The sequence below is a fragment of the Ochotona curzoniae genome, unplaced genomic scaffold (genome assembly GCF_017591425.1).
Source record: "Ochotona curzoniae isolate NIBS_2020 unplaced genomic scaffold, NIBS_Ocur_1.0 contig_43, whole genome shotgun sequence".
NCBI classification, from domain to species: domain Eukaryota; kingdom Metazoa; phylum Chordata; class Mammalia; order Lagomorpha; family Ochotonidae; genus Ochotona; species Ochotona curzoniae.
The window spans coordinates 637,508-664,497 of NW_024466218.1; the positions used below are offsets into that span (position 1 = coordinate 637,508).

At 41.8% G+C, this 26,990-nt stretch overlaps 1 protein-coding gene across 1 annotated transcript in view; it reads left to right on the forward strand.

Moving 5' to 3' along the window:
• Positions 1-26,990, forward strand: part of MIB1 (MIB E3 ubiquitin protein ligase 1) — a 125,266-nt gene that overhangs the window by 92,086 nt on the left and 6,190 nt on the right. Inside the window, exons 14-21 of the mRNA XM_040984790.1 lie at positions 2,597-2,729; positions 7,500-7,586; positions 9,138-9,299; positions 11,839-12,020; positions 14,901-15,093; positions 17,675-17,753; positions 24,971-25,084; positions 25,993-26,093. Of these exons, the coding sequence (XP_040840724.1) occupies positions 2,597-2,729; positions 7,500-7,586; positions 9,138-9,299; positions 11,839-12,020; positions 14,901-15,093; positions 17,675-17,753; positions 24,971-25,084; positions 25,993-26,093 (1,051 nt within the window). The remainder of the gene's footprint in view (positions 1-2,596; positions 2,730-7,499; positions 7,587-9,137; positions 9,300-11,838; positions 12,021-14,900; positions 15,094-17,674; positions 17,754-24,970; positions 25,085-25,992; positions 26,094-26,990) is intronic.

Consider the following 26,990-nt stretch of genomic DNA (forward strand, 5'->3'; position numbering starts at 1 on the left):
AAAGGTTGATGAAGGGTACAGATTTCATCACTTCTTCTGTACTCACTTCCTGTTGATTGAGGTGTAGGGCTTGCCTATCCATTCTTTGGAACTCTTTCCTGTATGGATCCCTTTCATGAGTTGGAGAACTTTCTCTCAGTGTTAAGGACTATGTCCCCTGCATCTTCTTCATTACTTTGAGACATTGTTGCCTTCTTTGCACAAGAGTCAGCAATGTAGTTGGTCCTGATCATGCAGTGTGTTCATAGAGGCCAAAACATGTACCCACAGTTCTGGTTCCTGAGACAGCAGAGGCCGATGTGTCTGAGGGCAGCATGAGATGAAAGGACTGTTTGCTGACACCAAAATCCATTGGTGGGCCTTCCCCTGCAATAGCAGCTGCAGTTAGCTGGCCCACAGAGGCTCTTGAGAACTCTTTCCCAGCCCGCCCCCTTCTTTAGCTCTCACACACATGCACATGTGGTATCACCTGGTCTGAAAAGGCCACAGTACTGGATCTCTTTCCTTCCCCGCCCTCCTGCACTGCCCCTGCCCTGTCCACACCCAGCCCAGATACTTGCACAAATCTATAGATGCAGTCGCCTGGCTCGAGAAGTCCATGGTCTCAGTGCTGCATATGTGAAAGTGTCTGGCTAGGCCACTATGCAGCACTGATTGGTTCAAGCAAGAGGCAGGACTGGGTGCAGACCAGGTTGCGCTGGGCTACATAGGTGCCAGTTCACAAAAGAGCCTGGGCTGAGGGTGGTTGTTGCACCTCCCATTGGGAGCTGTGACGGGGGGCAGATTGGATTGAGCCAGGCTGAAGCACCTGCTAATAAATGCTGAAACAGGAGGCAAGTAATGCCAGACTGGGCTGCAGCCCCTGTTGATGCCTACAAGCCCTGGGGTAGGACAAATGCTTGGCAGAAGTACTTTGTGAACTCCACTGCTGGCTGCTACTTCCACTGTGAGTATGAGATCTGGACTAGGGATAGCCTCATCCAGGACTGTAGCTTCTGTTGGCCAGAAAATGTGCTGGGTCTAGGGACTGTCTAGGCTCAACCAGGCTGCTGAGCTACTCATCTGTGCAAGCCAAATAATCCAGTGTAGGCTGTGTGGACTAGGCCGCAACACCTGCTGACAAATGCCATGGCACTGAGGGTTGGAAGTGTCAGGCTGGATCACAGTACCTCCTGCTTCTGGGCCTGGGAGTGAGCATGGTATGGAATCTGTGGTTATTTCCCTGCTAGATTTCAGCTCCAACTGGTGAGCACCAGAGCCAGGGCTGGGACAGGCCAGTTGGCCTCCTGCTGGCATGTATGTAGTCTGGGTCTAGGGTTGGATCTAGCTGAGCTAAGCCATATCAGCCATGAGTGTGCATGAGGGATGGATGAGATGTGGGACACAACTGCACACTAACTAGTGTGTATATCAGGTTGGGAGAGACAGTGCGAGAGAGGGAGAAAGAACGAAGCAGATATCTTACTTTTCCTGATTTACTCCCTAAATGGCCAGTGGCCTGGGTTAAACCAGGCCTAAGCCGCGAGAGAGGAGTTAAGAGACCTAATGCTCTTTATCACAATACCTGCCCCTCCTTTTTCTTTTAATTGGTCTTTTTTAGTGGTAGGTATCCATTTTAAGTCTGTTTTATATATATGTGTGTACTTACACATATCCATATCAGAGATCAGCTTTTTGATACATATATCAATACTGTGTGTGTCAAGTCCAATAATACTCTGCATGAATGATTATCTTAAATCACAATCTTAAACAAATTAACAGATGAATAGTAAGAATTTTTCTTCTGAATTACAATTTTCCACATAAAATCTTTTAGAGGAAGAAGGTTACTATTGTATTACAAGAAAAGGTGCCTTTTAAAAAATGATACATTTATGTATTTTAAAGTCAGAGTTATCAAAAAGACACAAATATTTTCTACCAACTTGTTTACCCCCAGAATGGCCACAACAGGCCAAGAGCCCAAAACCCCGTTTATTCATTTGATGTGGGTGTGAGGGATCCGAGCACTCAGACCTTCATCTGCTGCTGTTCCAGGTGCGTTAGTAGGGAGCTGGTTCTGAAGTGGAGGATCTGGGATTCTCAACCAGTGCCCATGCGGGATGTCGTGTTGCAGGTGGCAGCTTATTTTACTTGCTACACCAAAACACTGGTCGCAGGAGAAGTTATGAATTTTACCTTGTTCATTTCTTGGCAATTTATTGTTCTCTTTTATATTTGGTCTTTCAAATCTTTTATGTTCTTGAGAATAGCTTTATTAATTGATACTACTGAAATTGAATCTGAGGCATTCCATTGATGTCAAAATTATGCTCTCATAGGCCATATTTTTTTTTCCCATTTTTACTTTACAGTGTTTCCCCTTTATAGCACTTCCATCTGTTTTGATTCTGTGAAAACTGATAATTTATCTCTCAAAATATCAAAGGGCTACGTATTTGAGATTTAGAAAAATTGGATTTCTATTTGTAAGGACATGGCTTTCTTTAAAAAAATTAATATCTTCATTTAATTTGAGGACTTTCTTTTATTTTTCTATAGAGAATGTTATGTAATTTTATATTTTAATTAAGAGTATGAATTTCTCTTTCAGTGCAATGCGTGTTTTACTCTCTAAATTACCCAGACCATGGATTGTGGATGAAAAGAAAGATGATGGTTATACTGCCTTGCATCTGGCTGCTCTTAACAATCATGTAGAAGTGGCTGAACTTTTGGTACACCAGGTAGGAAAAGTAGTTTGATGGTTTCATTTTTTTCTTTTAAACAGTTTTGAACTATTGCAATTTGCTCATTACTTCATCAGCTACCTCTTGGGAGATCACAGTAAAAATCACATATGATACACCCTCTTCATCTGCTTTGTGAACATAGGGGAGGGAAAGGGAAGAAAGTGGAGTGGAGAAGGGAGAGGAGGGGGAAATCTATTAAATTAAAATTTTTATGATGATTACGTGGTTGTTAGGATGGGAAGGATTGAGGTTTAGGGAAACTTGGGTGAATTTATTGTTTCCAAATTTGCTGTTTCTCCTTGTTGTTTCTAGGGGAAGGGGAGAGACAAAGGGGAAAGCCACTCATGGTTTTCCACACATCCCAGTAGTCAGAAATGAGGAAACGCCACCTCGTATCAACCCAGAGTCTCAATGTGTGCATATTCCGAGGGTTCCGTCTAAGTCAATCCAAGGATGATGTCACCCTCCCGGTGTCCATTGGCTGACATAGCAAGCCACAAGTCTCCATTCACTGAAATTTTTTGCTGTCATCATTTGTTTGGGGTAGTTGTTCAGTTTGTTCTGTTCTCCTTCTGCTACAGCATCAAATGAGCTGCCATATTCTCTCTTTTACAACAGGGCCTATGTCCACTGCTCTGCCTTTTTCATTAAGTAGGGCATGTTCTTGCAGGTGAGTCCAAGGACCCAGGCCAGGCATCCCAGTTCTCACAGATCCCCTACCCATGGGGCTAAAAAACCCAGCACCCATCTTGTAGGCCAGCCCCAGGACCCAGGCCAGATAACTTGAGCCCCGCTAGATCCCCCATCCCTGGGGCTCATGAACCCGATACCCACCTCACAGGAAGTGCCCAGGACCTAGGCTAGGCAACCCGAGTCCTGCCACATCGCTCACCTTTGGGGTCACCTAGAAGGCTCCAGGATGTGGGCCAGGCAAGCTAAGCACTACTGGTTCCCCTGTCCCCAGGACTGAGGAACCCAGCCCCTCCAACACAGGTGGGCCCCATGATCTGAGCCAATCTACCCGAGCCCTGTCAGATTCCCCATCCCTGGGACGCATGAATCCTGCCCCCTCTGGGCCCAGGTTGGCATGACTCGCCTCACCTTAGCATACACAGTCTTGTTGCACAGTCTGGCCAAGTTTAGTCAGCCCCTGTTCCAACTCCTTCTGGTGGGTGCTGCAGCCTATTCCAGCCCAGCCTGATTGCTGTCCCGGACCTAATGGGAACTGGCTGGTGTTGCTGCCTGATCTGGCTCCTCCTGCTCCCTGTCCTGGTCCTCAGATCTGCCAGTGGGTGTTATGAGCTGGCCCAGACTGGTTGGTCTGTCCCCACACCTGACCCACACATGTATGCCGATGGGTACTGTAACCTGGCATGGTCTGGGTTCTCCTTGCTTCTTGTGCTCACCTACAGGGAATGTGTCCCAGTGAAAGAGTTTCCCAAGCTCCTCCCTCAGGTCTCCTCCCAGTGGCAGTTCTCGTGCACACCAGTGGGTCCTTGGCCCAGGGTGACTGTCCACCTCCTGTCCTGACAAGAACAGTGACCTTGCTCAGCTGGCCACACCCATTCTGGTTCTTGTTGTTGGTTGTTGCAGCCCAGGGATACCTGGTCTGTGCCCAGACACAGCTTTCACGTAATTAAACGGGATTCGAGACCTAGCTCAGCCTGTTCTGCACCCAAAGTGGCTCTCAGGAGTACCTGTGGGGGCTGGAGTCTAGCCCAATCTGTTGCTCTCCAGAGCCAGTGCACACCCAAACTGGTGGAGGCTGTAGCTATATCCAGCCCAGCTTGCTGCCCTCGATCCTGCTCTCGTTCTCGCCAGTTGGAACCCCAACCCAGCTGGGGCTTCCCCCTAGCTCCCCAGCAAGGCCTGTTCCCATGCGCAGTTCTTGGGCAAGCCAGCAGAGATTGCAGTTAGGAGGAGGTTTTTATCCCCTAGTTCCTGGGATGCCCTTGCACAGTCTTCTGGGACTGATCTGAAAAATCACCTAACAGGATTTTCCCGGGATGCTGCCCCCATTGTGGAAAGAGCACAGTGCTAAGGTCTGTCAGTAGAGCACATTGATGTCAGAATGCTTGGTACACGCAGCAGCGGTGAGACTCAATTCCTGATTCTCTGCTGGAGCCTTGCAGTCTTTGGCTGGTTAGCATTGACACAGGCTTTTGTTACTTAGTCACTACATTTATCCCTAAAGTAAAGTGACTCCATATTTTTATGAGGAGACATAGCACTGGTATTTTATTATGCTTTAGTCTACTGGATTATAAAATACATGTGCTAAAAATTACAAACATCTTTTTAAAGAAATAATTCAAAAATTAAGATATCTTCCTCCTTGCTATTTAAAATCTATTCAAGTTATTGCCTTTTTGTTAATTGTAATATTTTTCAAATTTAAACGGCCTATGTCAATACTAGATTACCTTGTTATTAGTGCTGTATAGTAAGGCTTAAGATCAGGTAAACATCCCTGGCCTGGCATGATGGCTCATTTGACTAATCCTCCCCCTTGCAGGAGTCGGGATCTCATGTGGGCGCTGGTTCTTTTCCTGGCTGTTCTGTTTCCCATCCAGCTCCCTGCTTATGTCTTGGGAGGGCACATAAACAAGTAGCACATAAACAAGTGAAATATTAATTGGATATTAAGGAAGTATAAGTTGTAAGCACAAAGAAATACTTATGATCACCCACAAGTAGGTGAGAATTATAAAGACCAGCATAACTAATGCTGATTAGGTTCTGGAACAGTTAGATTTCACTTACATTGCCGATGTTTTAAAAGCATTCACTTTTTGAAAAATACTTATTTTTCTTGGGAAGGTAGATTTGCAAAGAGAAGGAGACATAGAAAAAATCTTCCATATGCTGATTCACCCCATAAGTGGCCACAATGGCTAACGCTGAACTGATCCAAAGCCTGGAGCCAGGACCCTCTTCCGTGGGTCTCATCCAAGTGCACAGTCCCAAGGGCTTGGGTCATCTTCTACTGATTTTCTAGGCCACAAGGCAGGAAGCTGAATGGGAAATGGAGCAAATGGGACACGAATCGGTGCCCATATGGGATCTCAGTGTATACAAGGTGAGGATTTAGCCACTAGGCTATGGCATCAGGCCCTAAAGCACTCACTTTTAAAAATAATAGTATGATACAAAAGTTAGACTGTGTTCATGGTATAACCTGGCAGTCCCACTTCTAGGGATCTTCTGGTGAGTACTAAAAGCGTACTTCGACACAAATACATATACTGAATATTTACAGCAGCTTTCTTTGTAATAGCCTCATAACTGAAGCAAAATCTAAACTATGGACAAACTAGGAAACTTAAAGAAAATCTTCCACTCTTCATATTTATATGAGAACAAAGTCCTTAAGAAAATAGTGTGAGTTCAGCTACTACGTGACCATGCTCAGGGAGACTGTAAAGCACGGTAATGAAAGTCAATCGGACACTCCCATTTTCCAGAATCTACGTAGCGTTCCTCAAGTTTCAGCTCTACCTCGCACTCCAGAGACGTAGGAGATACCAAGTTGTGATCAAGTGGCATGAGTAGTTCTAAGATTAAACAAAATGATTGAAGTATTATCTTTGCAATATTTAGTTCTTACCACCGTAATTCTGTTTTTAAAAACCATGCCAGCATTCTAGGCAGTTTGGCATTTTACATTAACCCTGCCCTTAGGTTTGTTTGGATGTGATGAAATGGTGGAAAGCTTGCTTAAATTCATGCAGCATATAGGTGACAGAACTTAGCACACACCACTGTTGGGCCTTTCCGCCCCTTTGTCTTGTTAGATATTGGTCCTTCGGCTGTCTTAGGAACTGAGAAAGACTTTCTGTTCTCCCTTTAGTGATATTTTTATGCACCAAGTAAGCATTGCCTTCTCATCTCAAAGTATGTTTTCAGTGATTTAACACGAGGAAGTGAACTTATCAGTGCTTTAATGTTAGTCTGAATCCAATATGACTCCATACAAAAGCTTTTTCCAATACATATTTATAGTTCAAGGAGTTAATTATCTTTCTTGCTTTATGTTGGAAATCGGAAAAGACATGTTTGAATTTTGTACTGTATTTTTTATTTAAAAAGCAAAAAAATTTTGTTAAATAAAATTTTTTAGCATCTCAAATGCATGTATTTTTATATAGATAAAATGCACCTTTAGGAAGTTCCAATTTTTCAGTCATGAGTTTATACCTTGTAATTTTAGTGTGTACTGCACTTGGGTAGAAGGGAGTGTGACTTGTCCAAAGCATACTCAACCAGTGTAAAGGATCCGTGGGGTGTACAGGCAGAGCCCTGATCTGAGGCCCAGCAGGGCCTCCCCGCGCCCTTCACCCTCCCTAGGGGCTCCCTTTCCATATCCTCGTGTGTCTCTTCCAGAATGTCTATGAAGTGAAGCACCCAAGAGATCCCCTCCAGCTTTTAAGCGTGAGCACCCTCTCCTAGGAAGTGTGTGTGTTCACCCTTGCCAGTTTTCCCCAATTCTTTTTTTTTTTTCTATGCTGTATTTTGTCCTTCAGCTGTTCTTAGATAGAATCACTTTAACAAAAATATTTTTTAAAACTTGCTGTTTTACTCTAGATTTGTTAGTTATCCTGTTTATTTTTCTGTGTTTGCTAATAACAACTCTTAACACATGAAAATGTGGCAGCAGCTAGTGAGTGGTCACTAGCATTCAAGATTCTCTAGCCTTTAGTTATAAGCTTAATGTTTTTTGCTGTTGTCAGATTTTGCCATTTAAATTTTGTTGTTCTTGTTCAGGGTAATGCAAACCTGGATATCCAGAATGTGAACCAGCAGACTGCCCTCCACCTTGCTGTTGAACGACAGCACACCCAGATTGTTAGGGTAAAGTATTTATCAACATAATTTAGTTACTGTTTTATTTTAACCAGACAGAATTTTGAAAGGTCTTGAAAATTCAAATGATACAATGTTAGATTTCTCAAGAGATGTTAAGGTAGATATAAAACTATGGTTTTAAGCTAATATTTTGCATCGATTGTATAGAAAGTTTTTTTATCAGCAAAATTTTAAGAATTCTGATATTCAGAGCTATATAGTTTTATTGTCAGATTTCTAAATTTATGTTGAGGAAATTTCAAAATTGAAAATAAACTAGAAAGTAAAAGACCTGGCTAGGGCAGGTATTTGAGGTGCTACTTAGAACAACCTCATTCATAGATGAGTGCCTAGGTTGAGTCCCAGCTCTGTTGCTGGGAGGCAGGAGGTAACGGCTGCAGTGTATGGATCCCTGCCACCCACGTGGGAGACCTGAATTCAGTTCTGACTTTTGGGTTTTGCCTGACCTGGTTCTGTCTGTTGTGGACATTCAGAGAATAAACCAGAGTTCTCTACCTCTCTGCCTTTCACATAAACAAAATCTTTGGACAGTTGCTGCTGTAAATTTTTTAAAAAGGTAAAATGTATCTCTATTTTATCAATCTGGTGATTCAAAACAACATTTTTGAGAGTTTGAGTTTAAATATTTTTGTAGAGCAGTAATTCCTAAAGTTTGAAGCTTAATCACCAGCATGAGGATCAGCAGCTCCTGGGAGTTCATGCCTGGGCCCCACCTCAGACCAACTGAACCAGAACTTCTTGGGTGGTTTAGCAAACCTCAAGGCAATTCTAATGCTTGTTCAGATTTGAGAAATACTGCTCTGAGGTGATCTTTTCTGAAACCTGTTTGGATGAAGAAAAAACGTAATTTGCCAAGGGAGAAAAGACTGTATAATCGAGATTGGTTCCATAGTGCTTTACTAAAACCCTTTGTAGTATTCAGAGAAAAGATTAAGAACATTGTTAAAGTTCTGAAAGTAAAGTCTTCAATATATTTCTATCTACTGCCTAAATTATCTGTGAAATATGTTAATTAAGGATTTTATTAAAAGGGATTATGGTTGAATAAATGTTGTTCATATTTGTTACTTGAAATTTCTCTTACTAAAAATTCTTCATTTATCCTCCATGTTGTTTGGACTTTATTCATGATCATAGATTTAGAAAAAAATTATGGAAAAGAATGGAATTAAAAAAATAACTTTTTCTTGTTTAAGTATAAAAATTGTGAAGAGTATCATTTGGTTTTTGTAGATATACTTCAACTATGTTTACTCACATACCCAAAATAAGAGGAGCAAAAAAGTGCTGAATTTCCCTGTTACCACGCTCTCTTCTCGAGTCATTTCTTCTTATTTTTTCCTAATTCAGCATTTGAATCACTGGAGCACTTTCCGCTTTGTAAGGAGCCACAGAGTTTAGAACAGTAGAAGATGCAGTTGTACAAACCATTAGTTCTAGTAGCAATTCCTTCAGTAGGTCCAGGGCTCATTCCATACGTTGTCATTTCTAATAGGTGTGGCTACTTTAACTAAATGTGAGTTCTTTCTCCTTCAGCTTTTAGTGCGTGCAGGTGCTAAGCTGGACATTCAGGATAAGGACGGGGACACTCCTCTGCATGAGGCCCTGAGGCATCACACTTTGTCTCAGCTGCGTCAGCTGCAAGACATGCAAGACGTGGGGAAGGTGGATGCTGCCTGGGAACCATCCAAAAACACAGTGAGTGAAGATACTCTCTCATTCAATAGCAGAGGGGTGTCTTCTAATACAAGGCTTTATCTGATGATATGATCTTGAATAGGTAAAGGATTGTATCAGAGCTACAGACTTGGTGGACTGAATATTAATTAATACTAATGATACTGTTCCACATTCTTAAAAAAAGGCTTGTTTGGCCTGCGGTACATACTGGCATGCATGGGAACCAGGGTAGTGAGCAGGCCTGGTGGGGTTATGGAGAGTCACCCCGACAAGGCTGCAGCTCCCACTGGTTTACGTGAGGACTGTGTGTGAAGTGGGTGGGATTGAGCTGGACTACAACACCCATTAGTTCAAGTAGATGACAGGGCTGGAAACAGAACTGAACCAGCAATTGCAATGACCAGCATGTGCATAAGCTGATTGGGGCGACGGACTGTGCTGGACCCTGTAAGAACCAGGTTTGGGATCATCTCTGATGAAGTTTCTTTGGAGATCCCTCCAACTGAACTGCTGATCTCAGAATTCCAATCATGAATAGATTATGTCAGTCAGTGGATTCTGAATAGGTTTCATCACGATTGGAACAGTGAGATTGGCAGCAATTCAGGCCTGTTGAACTATCAAAACTGGTTGAACAGGACTCTGAAAGTGTGCCTCACATCGGGGACCTGGGATGGGTGGGAGGCTGGGTGGGCTTTAATGTTTGTTTCTCCCCTGACCTCAGATACAGGGAAAAAAATATTAGTGTGGAAACAATGGTATTACCCACTTTGCAGTAGCCCTTGACCCTTTGTGCCCTAATCAACTAAGTAAGATCATTTAAAAAAAAAAAAAACATTTAAAAAAAAAAGGCTTGTTTAAATTTGTCCCATTTGAGTTAGGTATGTTCTGTTAAAGTCTAGTTTGCATTTCTCTAGTTACTTGTTAATATTGATCATTTTTTCATTTACTGTATTACTACATGTATTTGATGAAATGTTTGCTCAGATTCATTATTTAGTTGAGTTGCTTATTATTGAGCTTTGGGAGTTCTTTGTAAAATATGAGTATAAATTCTTCATCAGGTATGTGATAGACACTTTTTTTCTTCCAGCATGTGGCTTATCTTCATTATTTAAAAAATGTGTTTTTGGAAGAGTAGAAAAAACAGAACTTCTTAATTTTGATGAATTCTCATATGTCAGTTTTTTCAGTTTTTTCTTTTCTTTTCCTTTTTTGGAGAGTTCCTCCACCAGTTTATTCCCCAGTGACTGCAGTGGGTGGGACGGACTGAGTCTATCGAAGCCAGGAGCCAAAAGCCTCCTCTAGCTCTCTCACATGGATGAGAGAGGTCCAAGCATTAGAGCCATTTTCAGCTGCTTTTCCCAGACCATTAGCAGGGATCTGGACTTACAAGTGCAACAACCAGGACTCAAACTGGTACCCTAGGATGCTTGTGTCACAGGCAATGGCTGTGGCTGCTATGCCAATGCTGGCACCCTAGCTTTTATGTTTTATCACTAATTTTTGCCAGACCCTAAATCATTCTTAAGAAGTTCATAAAGTTGTAGCTGTTAAGTTTACATCTATGATTCATTATGTAGATAATAATGACACAGGGATCAAAGTTCATCATCTTGCTTGTGGCTAGCCAGTAGTTCCACCACCATGTATTGAGATGAGTCTTTTTACTGAAATACCTGGAATACCTTTATCTAGAATCAGTGTATGTAACAGTCTCTTTCTGGATCCTGTATTCTATTCTGTTTGTAGCTGTGTGATGCCAATACCATTGTCTTGATTACTGTAGCTTTATAATAAATGTTGAACTCAGGTTATACAAATCCTGTAATTTTAGTCTTTTATTTTCAAATTGTAAAGTCTTTGACACTTTCATTTTAACTTTAGAATCTTTTCTAGCATAAGAGAGTTCTGAGACCAACTAAACTGGTTGAGAATAATGGCCTTATTTTATGATCATGGTTTTAATTCTCTTCTCTCCTATATGTTTCCCTTTTCTCATCTTACAATGACAAGAAGCAGTTTCCTGTTTAGATTGTTGTACAGAAAATAAACAGTGCTTAAGATACTTGGCTCATCATAAATGCTCAGCAAATGTTAACAAATTTTGTGACTATTGTTTGATTCAGTAGTTCAGGTGATGGTATCTGAGCTTTACTTATCCTGTTTTTTATTTTGGGGGGCGCGGGGCTCATTTCACAGTTACTGGATTTTTTCCTGAGTTATGTCTCCTCTAATTGTCTCAGGCTTGTTGCTACAAATCTAGAGCCAATATGTTTAGTAGGAATTTTGCTGTTGACTTTTATTACCTTTAGTTGACCTTTGTTTTTTATATATAATTATGTTGGCGTGATAGAGATCTGACATGTTTGAGCCACCTTTGGTCAACTTCTATTGCTAGAAAATAGGTCCATTCTTAAACCGTGTGACTGAAAAGTTGTGATTAGTTTAGAAGGGGAGTTATTATAACTGAAATTTATTAATATCCACCATATACACAGACACACACAGAGCAGATTTCTAAAGGTAAAACTGCAATTCTTTGTTTTGGTTTCAGTTAATCATGGGACTTGGTACCCAAGGAGCAGAGAAGAAGAGTGCAGCATCTATTGCATGTTTCCTGGCAGCAAATGGTGCTGATCTTAGCGTTCGAAACAAGAAGGGTCAGTCACCCCTTGATCTCTGTCCCGATCCAAGTCTTTGCAAAGCACTGGCAAAGTGTCACAAGGAAAAAGTCAGGTCTGTATTTTTTTTTTATCATAAAACTTAATATTCTGTACGTAAGGTTACCATGTGATTTTATAATGGAGGACTTCACTACATGAAAATGTCTTCCTTTGTTCTGTTCCTTTGTCTTGATGTTGACCTATTTTTCCTGAAAGTTTCTTATGTGTATTATGTCTCTTCCTTCAGTTGTGTTCCCCAGATTATTTTCTAAAATATTCTGATCTGGTAGTATTCCTGTATCTTAGGAGAAGTTATCAGTAATGAAGTCTTACCAGTAAAATTGTTTGATTAATATTTTATATACTTAAAATTTTAATAGACTGTTTTGAGACAGCTTACACAGCATGTATCTCATATAGGTGCTGTAATAATTCTAGCACTCTGCACCTAGCACCTGACAAACAGTAAGTTTAGAGAAGGGTTGAGAGATTAAACAGTGAATCGGTTCTTGGTGAAATTTTCTCAAAGATCATTTTATTTTTGTTTCTGAAATAAATTAAAAAATTGTATTATTCATGACATTATTTATTTATATATTCTATTAATTTTCATCAAAACAGTGTTGTGGGAATATTGTTAGCTTCCTACCTGATTCTTATCCCTGAACATTTTGGTGGCGCGTGGTCTCTCTCTTGCTCTCTTTCTCTCCCCCTCTCCCTCCTTCCCTCTCTCTTCCTTTCCTCCCTTTCTCTTATTGTTTTAATTTTGTTTATTTGAAAAACAAAGTTATAGAGACAGACAGAGGACTTTTCTTCTGCTGGTTTGCTCCCCAAATGGCCGCAGTGGATGGAGCTGGGCTGGTCTGAATCCAGGAGCCAGGAGCTTCTTCTTCTTGTATCCACATGGATACAAGGGCCCAAATACTTAGGCCATCCTTCGCTGCATTTCCAGACTTGTTAGCAAGGACCTGGATCAGAAGTGGAGCACTGCTAGACACTGCTGTGCCACAGCACCTGCCACATGGTGGCTGTCTGTTGAACTTTATGTTCTGTAACCTCTGTGCATGCAGATGTGTTATAAACAAAATTTTAAAAATGATGTATGTACATTTCCTTAATTGTACCTGTAAGAACAGAAAATCCTATTATTGGTGGCTGGGCTTAAGGCATGGTGGTTAAGCCTCCACCTGTGATGCCAGTATTTTATCTGGATGTCAGTGTGAGTCTCAGCTGCTCCACTACTGATCCAGTTCCCTGCTAGTGCCCCTTGGAAAACAGTGGAGGATGTCTCAGGAACTTGGGCCCCTGCCTCTACCAGGGAGTCTGGATAAGGTGCCTGGGTCCTGGCTTGTGTCTCAGCACATGCCGTTGGGATCACTTAGGAAGTAAAGCCCCTGTCTGTCTCTCCTTATCCTCAAATAGATAAGTCAGTCCTTAAAAAAGAAACCTATCGTGGAAAGACAATGCATCTGTAAGTGCATAAATACAAACACTAATTATTACAGTAATAACTTGTAATAATAGACTCTAAAGTGGAGCTTCTATGTGCAGCTGTCTGTGTGTGTGCTGGTATTTCTGAAGAATGTGATGGAAGTACTATCTTTTCCTGTAGCACTGGTTGCTCTTACAAATATATTTCTGTGCCTTTTATCTCTATTTTGATACATTTATTTGAAAAGTGGAGTGATGGAGAAAGAAAGAGATCTTTTATGTGCTTGTTTATCCCTCAAATGGCCACAGTGGCTGGACTTAGGCCAGCCCAAAACCAGTACCCTGGAACTCTACTACAGTCTCCCACTTAGATGGCAAGAATATAAGTGTTTGAATCAGCATCAGCTGTTTCGTGGGCATATTATCAGAAGATTAGATGAGAATCAGAACAGGACTTAAACTGGCGTTCGGTAAGAGATGTGGGTGTCACAATAACTGTGCATAATGCTCACTCCTCATGTGTCTCTATATATATTTAAAATGCCATTCTTTCATTCTGTAATAGAATTTTATTGGGGAGGGAGTGAAGCACAATGGCTTAATTGGCTAGACCTCCCTATGGAAGTCCCAGGATTCCATACAGGCAGTGGTGCATGTCCCAGGTGCTTTATTTCCAATCTGACTCCCTGTTTATGGCCTGGGAAAGCAATGGAGAATGGCCAAAGCCTTGGGACCTGGAAGAAGCTCCTGGCTCCTGGCTTCAGATTGGCTCAGCTCCAGCTATTGTGGCCATTTGGGGAATGAACCAGTGGGTGGGAGATCTCTCTGTCTCTCTCTAATGCTCCCCTTCTCTGTAAATCTGTCTTTTCAATAAAAAATAAATAAATCTTTAAAAAAATTTTTTTTTCATCAGGGACATATGTAAAGAAAGGTCAGAACAGGCCTTAAAGTGTCATTTTCCAAAGAACTCTACTTGTAATAGATTTTTTAAAACAAAAGTTATTTGAAAGTTACAAAGAGGAAAAGGGAGATATTCCATTTGCCGGTTCATTCCCCAAATGGCCACAGTGGCTGAAGCTAGGCTAGTTGAAAGCCAGGACGCAGGAGCTTCATCTGGGTCTCACATGTGGGGCAGGGTTCCAAGTGCTTAGGCCATCTTCTGCTGATTCTCAGCCCATTAACAGAAAAGTGGATTGGAAGTGGAGTGGCCAGGACTCAGCCAGTCCACTATAGGAAGCCGGCACCACAAGCAGCGACTTTATGGGCTATACCACATTCCTGCCCCTCCTTCATTCTGTCATGTTTGCTTCTTAGAGTTTTTCTTTTGTTCCTGTGTCCCTTGCTTCTGGGGCTATGTAGATAAAATAAGTTAAATGTTGTCTATATTAGGTTTTACCTAGTGTTTTGACTTCTTTATTGAGAAAATTGTCATTTCCATTGGGTAACAGTTTGTTCGACTAGTTTTTGAGTTTATGGTAGAAATATCTTGATGAACTTGATTTGGAATATTTTCTCTTATTAGTGGTCAGGTGGGTTCTCGGAGTCCTTCTATGATTAGTAACGATTCTGAAACCTTAGAAGAGTGTATGGTGTGCTCAGACATGAAGAGAGATACTCTTTTTGGTCCATGTGGGCATATTGCAACCTGTTCTTTGTGTTCTCCACGAGTCAAGAAATGCCTCATCTGTAAAGAACAAGTTCAGTCCAGGACAAAGGTAATGTATTTTTAGTAAAGTATTTGATCATTTTGTTCTTTTTTACTGTAGTTAATGATAAATAATATTATGTGATATATCTATTTTGTTCTTTAAAACAATGACTTAGACACAGGTATTAAAAACTTAGACATTTATTTATAAGCTGTTAGTTCAGAATTTCTTAATTTATTGCCAGCTTACTGTCTTGTTTTAATGTGTTTATTTGCCAGATTCATTACTGTTTGAATTTAACTGTACTGCTTTTATTCTCTGAAATTGTTTTAGCCCTTATGTAGTTCCTTTTTTATACCTAAACCATAGTGATTAAAAGTAAAAGTTAATATTTTGCTTTGAAAGCCCTTATACTTTAAAGATAATGTTTAATTATACTTTGCAATATGTTTTGTGAAATTTTCAAACCTTTGGAAAATGTAATGAACATGCCTACCCATTTGCCAGGTTGCTTGCAGAGCCTTTGACTGTAAAGAAATAGTGACCCCAAGTGGTTAAATTATGAACATCTTCATTGAGGAAAAACAAATTATGGAAGGAAGGCTAATAAACAAGGTTGGGTGGTTTTGCAGTTAGAGAAATGGAGTTAACATGAACTAGTCCTGTGGAATTAGCATTTTTGCTAACAAAGAAAGTGGGAAATGACCGTTAAAGGCCATCCTGACCATATATATACAACCCCCTAATGTAACAGTGTGTTTTCATTTGGGGAAAAGTTGCCATTACAGATATACATATATATTTAGATATTGGGGAAAGCAAATGGTTATTAAGTGATCTTGGTATATTATTTCAAACTGTTTAATTATACTTCACATATAAATATGCAAGTATCAGTACAAGTATGTGCAGAGGATAATAATATATTGGACACTGATTAACTGATTACATACTACATGAACTAGATACTTTTACACAGATGATTTACTCTTTTTTTTTTCTAATAAAAATGTTTATTTGAACGACAGTGATAGGAGAAAGATTTTCTATTCACTGGTTCACTCCCCATATAACCACAACAGCTAGGGCTGGGCTTGGGAGAAGATGGGAGCCAGGAGATTCATCCTGGGCCTCCACGTAGGTGACAGGGACCTGAATGCTTCCTCGTCTCTGCAGCTTTCCCAGGTTCCTGAACTCAGACCAGCACTCTGATACATTGCTGGCTTCACAAGTGTCCTCATCCTCTGTTCCACATCACTAGGCTTAGTGATTTTCTCTTTGCTCCCCTGAAAAGAAGGATTGTTTTTTCTAGTTCTTATTCAAAAAAGGGGGAGAAAAGCTATGACTCCATAATTTTAAGTAATTTATTAGTGTTAGCGGGAGATTTTTGCATCCACGATCCTCAGGGTCACAGCCAACCAAGTTTTACTTCAAGCACTATTGTTACAACTGAATTCTACACGCAGACTGAGTTGAGAAACATGATGGAAAGAACAAGCAGTATTTGTTTGTTATGGTAGTGTTTTAAATGAGTTGTGGTTACCATTTTAGGACAGGAATATTGAAAGGCACTAGAAACAGCTAAATGTGACTGTGTGCTAGAAAGAATAGGTGGAAGGAAGTTGGTTGAGAAGCCAAGGGCAGAGGGATGGAGTGAAGAGAGCCAGAGCCTAGGTTGTTAGTAGTTACATGCTCAAAACTCAGGTTAAGCAGAGATGAAGAGATAAAATTGAGGGTGGTTAGGGATAAGTTGTAGAGTACTTGTGGCTCTTACAGCCACAGAAAAGAGGAATAGCTTAAAGGTGTGGGCTTCAGCTAGAATGCAGTTAACTATGTCTTAGAAGAGAGCTTTAAAAATTGTTTATTTGCTTGAAAGTCAAAGCTATAGAGGGAGAAAGGGAGGAAGAGACAGAGAGAGATCTTCCATTGGCTGGTTCACTCCCCAGATGGTTGTAACAACTGGTGCTAGGCCGGTGAGAAGCCAGGATCCAGGAGTTTGTTCTGAATTTTCCACATGGGAGCAGGGGCCCAAGCATTGAGCCATCCTCTGCTGCTTTCTCAGGCTGTCAGCAGGCCTGGATTGAAAGTGGAACAGCTAGGGCTTGTACCTGTGTCTGTATGGGATGCCGGCACCACAGGAAGCAGCTTAACCACAACACCATAGCACCAGCCCCAGAAAAGGACTTTTAGGGAAAGTTCCTTGAGTGTGGGTGAACAATAAAATCACCCTTAGAGTTTAGCTATATCTAGCTAGGTTTTATTGGTATTAGAAAATTATCTTGTCAGTGATTTATTTTTATATTTCTTTGTCCATTAGCCTTTTAGTTTCCTTTCAAAAATAGTTTTGGGATGTAAAGCGGAGTGGAGTGGCCAATACTGGAGTCTATCCCGGTCTTCCTGGCCTTGGAGGACTTGTGTTTGTGTTGTGTGATTCTTCAGGATAGGTCAGTAGCCAGTGGGGTACCAGTGCCTGTTAAACTAGAGTATATAAAGGTGTGAAAAAGAGGAGAGGACAGTCATGTGTGCTAAAGCTCAGTGCCCAGAGGGTTTCCTTACAGAGGAAATGCATTTGGATATAAACAGAACTGTTACCTAGTGATTAGACTTCTCCGGGTGTGCTCACTGTGCTCCACCCTCCCCTCTCCAGATTGAAGAATGTGTGGTATGCTCCGACAAGAAAGCAGCTGTTCTTTTTCAGCCCTGTGGACACATGTGTGCTTGTGAGAGTGAGTAGCCTCTACCAGATTTCCTCAGTGTTACTATTAAAGACAGAAAATGAAACACAATTTTTATCTATGAAGTTTCTTTTTTGCTTGGGTGTTTTTTGTTCTTGTTCTTTTTGGTTTTTGGTTTTTTTTTGTTTGTTTTTGTTTGTGTCTATGTGTTTTTAACAAGTAGTTGACAAAAAGTTTGGTCCTGTAGGAACTTCCATTTCTGTCTAAGCAATAGTCAGCCACTTCTCTGAGCTTCTGAGCTCTCAAGAGGACGGGGTATGCTGTGTTCCACCAACATGTATTTTTATTTCTTTTGAATAAGCACAAGATGATCTGTCTTTGCACATAATGGAAACTTATTTACAAAAATGAATATATGGGCATCTGATTTTTTTTTTTTACATACAGGCAGGATTGGCGTATCTTCTCTTTTGTTCACCTTAACATTACCTTTCATGTAAACTTTCCCCACTCTTGAAGAGCCCATAGCAGCTATTTGGTGCTATAATATTTGGCCTTCCGTTAACTTTTTGCCAAGAAAGCTTATAAAAGTATTTTATTTGCAAAGACAATATTTAAGGAATATTTTATAAGTTCTAAATATATTGTCTTAAAAGTCCTTGCTGATTTTTTAAAAATAGATTTGTCTGTTTTTAGGTTAATTTTGTTTATTTGAAAGGCAAACAAAAAGAGGGATAAAGGAAAATGGCAAAAATTTTCTGTTTATTGGTTCACCTCTCAAATGCTCACAGTAGCCTGGGCTGGGCCAGGCCAAAGCCTGGAGCCCAAAGCCCAGTCTGGGTCTCCTAACTGGATGACAGGTTCCTAAGTACTAGAGCCATCTCCTGCTGCCTTCTAGGGTGCATGGTAACAGGAAGCTGCTCTAGGGAAACAGCCGGAGGCTCAGACCCAGACATGCCAGTGTGGGATACGGGTGTCCACAGAAGTATCTTCTTTTTTTTTTTTTTAAGATTTGTTTATTTTAAAGACAGAGTTACAGAGAGAGGTAGGGGAAGATACACTGGTTCATCTACTGGCTCGTTCCCCAAATGGTTGTAATGGCTGAAGCTGGGCCGGTCTGAAGCCAGGAGCCAAGCAAAAGTTTCTTCTTAGTCTGCCATGAGAGTGCAGGAACCCAAGGAGTTGGGCTGTGTTCTACTGCTTCCTCAGGCATGTTATCATGATGGGAGCTAGATTGAAAGTGGACCAATTGGGACTCAACTTGGCACCTATATGGAAGTGGCACCAGTACTGCAAGCAGTGACTTTATCCAGTACACTACAGTGTCAGCACCCTGAAAAATGTCATAACCACTGTGCCAAATATCTGACCCTTAGGCCTTTGCTTTATAAAAAATTTTTATTTACTTGTTTACTTTTGATGATGTTTACATAGTTAACCAGGGTGAGACCATTGTTTCCAAATCTTTCCCCCCTCTTCCTCCTATATCTGGGGGAAGGGGGCAAGTTATGGGAGATGCCACACTCCGCCTCCCCACCACAACGGTACCCAGGGATGGATAATGGCCACCCAGTGGCATCCCAGGGTCATTGATACAGGGCCTGATCCAAGGGTTCTGCTCAAGTGGTTTTGATAGTTCTGAAATGCTGTCAATCTTGACGATCTGAGGATGAGGAAAGCTTTTCAAGGTCCATCTGCTCACACGCTCTACCCCAGAGTCTCCATTCTTCCAGCTGTCAACGCTTGGCTGGGGTAGTTGAGTGATTTGTTCTGCTTTCCTTCCTCTGCTATGGTACCATGTGTCCTCTGCAAGACCTTTGCTTTTTATAGGCCTCTGTTCTTAAGTCCATCCATACATCTGCCTATCCTTCCTCCCTTTTTGAAACATTTTTTTAGTTTTTTGAAACTCAGAGTTGGAGACAGGTAGGGAGCCCTTCCATACATGGATTTGTTCCCTAGATGGCCACAACAGTCAGGGCTGGGCCAGGCTGAATCCAGGAGTGAGGAGCTTCATCCAGGTCTCCTACATGGGTAGAAGGTGCTAGGGAAGCTTGGGCCATCTGCTGCTGCTTTTTCTAGGCCGTTAGTAAGAAGCTTGATTGGAAGTGGAAAAGTTTCACATAGAATGTCTGATACAGTATCACAAGTCGAGGCTTTACCTCCTGGGCCACAAGGCCAACTCCATTTATATTTCTCTTAAAGCATTTTTAATTATGTTTTAAAGCTTTATTATTTTTATTTGAAAGGCACAGTTAGAGAGAGGAATCTTCAGTCTGCTGTTTCACTCTCAAAGACAAGCCTTTCCAAAGCCAGGATCCAGAAGCTTCTTCTTGGTCTCCCACTAGGTACTGAGGCCCAAGGACTTGAACCATTCTCTGTTGCTTTTCCGGTACAGAAGCAGGGATCAGTTCATAAGCTGGATCAGAAGTAGAGCAGCAGGACACAAACCAGTGCCCATATGAGATGCTGGTTCCATAGGTGGAGACAACTTACTGCACCCTTTTTTAGTATTTTCTATTTCCTTTTGCATTTTTTCATTTTATCAACAAAAGATTTTAATGCAACATATACCTTATTTAAATGGGTCCAAGGTAAAATGTGTCTCATTATAAAATAGTTTACACATCACATGTTACTATACTGACTGGAATAATACACAAATTGTGGGATAATTTCATTTTTTTTTTGTAGGTTGGTATTTTTGTCTTTTTTATTTGTAAGCAAATTCCATTTATTCAGGTGGTGAAATAGTTGGTATTTTCTATTGTAACAATTCTGCCTCAAGGAAATATTTAAGTTTGCCTAAGACTGGTAAAATAATGTCTTAAATAAAAAGGGCTGAGATTGCATTAGCTTTCTTAAACCAGAAGTCAACAAGTTTTCTTCAGTAGAGTCAAATTAAGAAAATCCTTTTGTGTTTGTAGGCAACATGGTTTCTGTAGTAACCAGTCAACTCTTCTCAGTCTACTGAACTTTACAAAAAAAGAAAAAAGAAAGAAAAACAGCTATGGAAAATATTACATGAATAGGAGTGATCTGGTTCCAGTAAAACATAACTGGTAACAGATCAGATTGGGCCTGCTAGAGACCCTTGTCATAGGCTGAAGTGATACCTACATAAGACTTGAAAGTTGATTATAATTAGTTAGTAACACAGATTTGGAAGCCTTAAGGTCATATATTCTTAAGGAGCTCCCCAGAGTATTTTAGTGGCACTAAAGGGCTAATTTTCATTGAGCTGTTAACTGTGTAGTAAGCATTTTGATCTCTTTTATTATTTCCTCATTTAACTGTAGAACCATCCTAAGAAGTAAATGGTTGTCTGTTTTATCATGTTTGTTTTTATTTTATTCATTTGAAAGGTAGAATTACAGAGAGATGGGGAGAGATGTAGAGAGGTCTTGCATCACTGATGCATTCCCCAAATGGCTGCCATGTCTGGGGCTGGGTCAGGCCAAAGCCAAGACCCTGGAGCTTCTTTCAAGTCTCCCACATTGGTACCAGGGCCAAACACTTGGGCCATCTTCCTCTTTCCAGGTGTAATGGCAGGGAGCTGGATCAGGAGTGAAGCAGTTGGAACTTGAATAAGTGTCTATATGGTATGCCAATATCATAGGCAGCTGCACAAACTGCTGAGCCACAGTGCACATCCTGATAATAGTGCCCTTAAATGTTTATTCACTAGAGAAGATGCAATGGAGATGGAAAATACTCCTTTCCTGAAGAATGTACAGTTGCAGCAGTTAGTCACAGCACCCATGTCACCATGTGTTAAGTAGAGTATACAGTGGCATGGCAGGTCGAAGGAAGGAGAGAATATCATTTTGGAGGTGAAGAGGTTTTGAAGAAACACTATGATAGTGAACTCTGAATAGTTAAAAAGAATTTTATAAAATTGTGATCATAATTTATTGAGACAGCCAAATCAATTCTTTAAGAGAACATACAGCCCTTAAATTGATGACAAAATCTCCGACCAGATTCCCACTAGCTTTACCTCCTATCTGGTGCATCTGCACTAGCAGATGTCACACCCATTTACGTTTAGGCTTTGGTATGAGGTCAGCCTATTTTTTTTTTTAATTTATTTATTTTTATCGGAAAGGCAGATTTAGAGAGAAGGAGAGACAGAGAAAGATGTTCTATCTGTGGGCTCATTCCCAAAGTGGGTGCAACAGCTGGAGCTGAGCCAGTCTGATGCCAGGAGCCGGGAGTTTCTTCTTTGTCTCCCACATGGGTACAGGGTCCCAAGACTATCCTCAGTTGCTTTCCTAGGCCACAAACCAGGAGCTGGAGGGGAAGTGGAGCAACTGGGATATGAACCTGCACCCACATGGGATCCTTGTGCATGCAAGGCAAGGAGTTAGCCACTGTGCTACCCTACCTAACAATTCAATTTTTTTTTTTCTTTCTTTATTTTTGACATTCTTTACATAGTTACTTAGGCAGAAAAGTTCAAGGGCCACAGCAAAGTGGATAAGACTATTATTTTCACATTGTTTTTGTCATGTATCTGGGGTAAAGGGGGAGATAAAGGGAGAAGCCCCACCCAGCCTCCCACCCATTCCAGGTCCTAGATGTGGGGCATGCTCCGAGGGTCTTGCTCAAGTGGTTTTGATAGTTCAACAGTTCTGAATTGCTGCCAATCTCACCATTCCAAGCATGATGAGGTCGCTGAAGAATCCACTGATTGACACAGTTCATCTTAGAGTCTCTGTTTGCCCAGTTTTTCACTGCTAACATATAGCTGAGGTGGTTGATTGATTTGTTCTGTCCTCTGTCTTTTCATTGTTAGGGTTCTGAGTCCGGCAGTTCGATTGGGGGGATCCCCAAAGAAACTTTGTCTGAGGTGTTCCCAGACCAGATTCTTGTGTGTACTAGCAAGTACAGGGCCTGGTACAATCCATTGCCCCAATCAGCTGGTGGTTGCAATTGCTGGATTGGTTCTATTTTCAGCCCTGACTTCCACTGGGACCAATGGGTATTGCAGTTCAGCTTGATTCTGCCCAACACACACTCGGCCCTCACATAAACCAATGGGAACTGCAGCCTAGTCGGGGCGACCCACAATAACCCCCACCAGGTCTGCCCCCTATCCTGGTTTACCAGTATGTGCAGCAGACTTGTCCAGTCTGTCCTACATCCCATTCGACTCTCATACATGTCAATGGGCATTGAAGCCTAGTTCAACCCAACCAGCCTGACTGTCTAGCCCACACACATGTTGGTGGGTGCCTTTCTATCTAGCCACCCCAGCCCCTGTCCTGGTTTTCATGCCCTCCCGTAGAAGTGGTAACCCAAGAGGGCTGAGCCCACTATTTCCCTCCCAGGCCTCTCCCACTCCTGGATTATGCACTCTCCAGGTAGTTCTCTGGTTTGACTTGACAGACCAAGCCCCCCAGTGCCGGCTTCTGCCAGCTGATGCTGTGGATAAGCCCAAACAACACTCACCCACTCTAATTTTGTTTGCACCAGTAGGAATAATCAGCCCAGCCTGGCTTTTCCCGGATCTAGTCCACATGAGGCATACAGGTGTCGTAGCCCTGCCTAGTCTGGTCTGCCCCCATCCCAGCTCATGCTCTCCAGTGGGAGTAGCTATCCAGCTGGGGGCCCCCTATGTTACCCCTGCTTGCTCCGCTCTCTCCCTTCCTGATTCTCACGTGTGCTGGTTGGGCGCTGTGGTCACATCCAGTACAGGTCACTTCACCTTGGCATTCCGTATTGTGCACTGGTTTTTTGGTTGCAACTGAACCTGGCTCAACCCATACTCTGTTCCAGTGCTCAGATTTGCCAGTGGGTAGTGTGAACTGGTTCAGCCTGGTCTGCCCCTGACCCATGCCAAATGTCTGCCTGTGGGTAACTTTCCATGGCCTGTTCTGGGCTGTTTCCTATCTTGCTTCTTGCGCTTACCTGCCCGTCTGTGTCCTGCCAGAGGAGTTGCCCAGGTTCCTCCATCAGAACCTCTCCCAGTGCCATATTTCACATATACGAATAGGGAGCGAATAGGGAGTCCATGAGCCAGCCTTACTCAGTTCACCTCCTGTTCTAGCAGAAACAGTGGCTTTTCCTGACTGGCCTTCGACCCAATCTGGTTCTTGTTGTTGTATGTTTCAGCCCAGTCATAGCTCATCCATACCCACACATAGTTCACACATGGCTCAGTAGTGGCTGAGACCTAGCCTAGTCCATCCCACATCTACCCTGGTCCTCCAGAGCACAGGATGGTATTGGAGTCTAGCCCAGCTTGGTGCATCCAGTCCCAGCCCACACTTGTACCAAGGGAGACTACAGCCATATCCAGTCAGAATGCAGCCTCCATTCCAGCCCCCACGCTCCTTGGTGGGAATCTCAAGCTAGCTAGGGTGTCCCCTTAGCTCCCCAACTGGGCCTGTTCCCAGCCATAGATCACGTGCATGCCAGTGGTTGCTCTGACCCAGCTTGGCACAGCCCCTCACCTGTCCCGGCCCCTGCCCTGGATGTTGTGACTTAGCATCTCTGGTTCACGCAGACCAGTAGGTGCAAGAGCCTAGCTCAGCATGACCTGTGCTCCATCCTGATTTCTAATTTTGCTTGTGGGCTAAGGTTAGCTCAGTCCTTACTGATCCACCCCATTACATTACCAACCCACACATTAGCCAGCCATTCTTCCTAACAATTTTTAACATGTAATTGTATATAGGTATTCCTCTTTGGAATAGTAAAGCATTCTATTGATAATATAGCTTACAACTTTTTCCATTTGACTATTACAAAGATGATCTTAAGAAAAAATTTTTATGCTTTCCAAAACTACTACATTAAAAAAGGTAATCACTAAGCAGTTTACTTGTTACATTTACTCAGTTTAATAGAAGGAAATACAATATTTCAACATTTTAAAGGAATTTTAGAGATAAGCCATCTGTAGTAGAAAGTATTTTTAGAAAATTCAGGCAGACTTATAATTCTGTCAGTTGAAATTTATCAAGAGTATCTATTCTCAAGCTGTCAAATCTTGAAATACTGTTTTGCTTATTTTTAAAAGAAACTTCACAGTTTATTCAGCTGTATTAGAAAGTATCATTGTTTTCATTGTGATTCTGGAAGCTACCAGTGGAGAGTAACTCTATTACATTGATAACATTTTAATTAAGAGGTAGAACTTTACTAACACAGCTTGTTTAACATTTTGTTTCAGTGTGATGTGTAAATTATAAAAATCAGAGGAGCAGGGCAACACGTTTATTCATATTGTCGTTGTAACAACTGCCTATGGTACTGTCTTCTAGACTGTGCCAGTCTCATGAAAAAGTGTGTGCAATGCCGGGCCGTGGTGGAGCGAAGAGTGCCTTTCATCATGTGCTGTGGAGGCAAAGGTTCAGAAGATTCCACTGACGACATCAGTAAGTGAATTTTCAGAAACATTTTCTATTTTGCTTTCTTGATGTGTTTTTTTGTTGTTGTTGTTGTTTGTTTGTTTGCTTTGGAGGGGGAAGAAGTGTTTACATTTCTTCCTTTCTTTGGAAGGCAGAGTAACAAGATAAAGAGGGAGAGATTTCCCATCCGCTGGGTTACTCTCCAGGTGGCTGCAGCTAGGTCTAGCCCAGAAAAAGCCAGGAGCCTAGAGCTCCATCCGCGTTGCCCTTCTGGGTGTTGGGGGTCCAAGTAATGGAATCACTTTCTGCAGCCTTCCAAACACATTAGGAGGCTGGGATTCTTAACCTACTCTCTAATAAGGGAGGCATATGGTGAATTGCAACCACTGCACCACAGTGGTATCTCCAGTGTAGCCATTTTGGCTCAGGGAATTTGTTTTTAATCAAAACTAGACCAGAATAGGGGCAGATTAACTGGAATAAAAGAGTTTCCCTCCACGTTTGCATAGTACTTGTTTACTCATCATGGCCTTTCTTGTGTCCTGCATCTCAGATCAGTAACAGTGAGCAAATGAGTTCCTGAGGAAGGGAAGCCACAGGTGGGGGGGAGTGATATCCTCAGAGGCTTCAAAGATAAAGCAGAAGTGGTGGAAAAAGCATAAAGTACACTTGTAAATTCAGTAAAGGAAGGAAGAAGAGCCTTGGAAATCCAGAAGTCTGTGTGTAGAGTATTGCTGGGTTTAAGTTAAACAGTTGTGTAACTAGAAATCATTGTGCAAACTTGTTTTAGTTTTGAATGTTATAAGTGAAAGAGTCTAATATGAATGTTATTGGTTATCTATTATCCAAGTGTGAAAAATTGTGAAAAGCAGTAATAATTTTAGAAATGTTATGTCAAAACAATAGTAACTGAAAAGTTGTTATCTCTGTTATAGCAAGTGGGAATATTCCAGTGTTACAGAAGGACAAGGATAATACCAATGTCAACGCGGATGTGCAGAAGCTGCAGCAGCAGTTACAGGACATTAAGGAGCAGGTAAGGACCATGTCTTCATGTTAGGTCATTTTCAAGATGGCAGTTAATATTCCATAAACCAGTGTTTTCCACTGTAGAATGCTTTCTATTTTTATATCACATGTATTAGTGAATATTTGCAATAAGTAATGTCTGCTTACAAGATTTAATGATAGGGCTCCTGCCTATGGTGCTGGCATCCCAAATGGGCACTAGTTCAAGTCCCAGCTGCTCCACTTCTAGTCCCGCTCTGCCTGTGGCCTGGGAAAGCACTGAGGATGGTCCAAAGCCCATGTGGGAGACCCACATTCCATGTTGGATTGTCTTGTTTGAGTGGAGCCAGGGCTCCACTTCTGATTCCAGCTCTCTTGCTAATTTGCATCCTGGGAAGCAGCGGGTGATGCCTTAAGTCCATGGATGCTTAGTGGACCTGGATTGAACTCCAGGCTCCCTGCTTCAGCCTAGTTCAGCCCTAGCTTGTAGGCATTTGGTGAGTGAACCAACAGACAGCAGGTACCTTGTCTGTCTGTCTGCATTCCAAGTAAAATGGGGTGGGGGGAAAAGCACTACATTTTCTGAGGACTAATGGGGTATCTAATAGGGACTGATTTCTTCAAGATTATCAAGGAAACATCTGAATAACTTTCTTCAAGTTACTCCAGTTCACTTTGGAAGACAAGAATTAATCTTATTTCTTATCAAGGCTATATTAATCTTTAAGTAACTTGACACAAGCTGCACGGGTGCTAACTTTTGGAAGTGAAAATCAAATAGACTACTAAAAAATTTAATGGGAACAAACGAAACATTTCTTTACTTAGGAGTCTGAGAGGATGCAACAAATGGAGAGTCATCTCTCATCTGCTGGGCCAGTGAGCCCTGTTATGAATCCAGGCGCTCCAGTATCTGTTTTAGTGA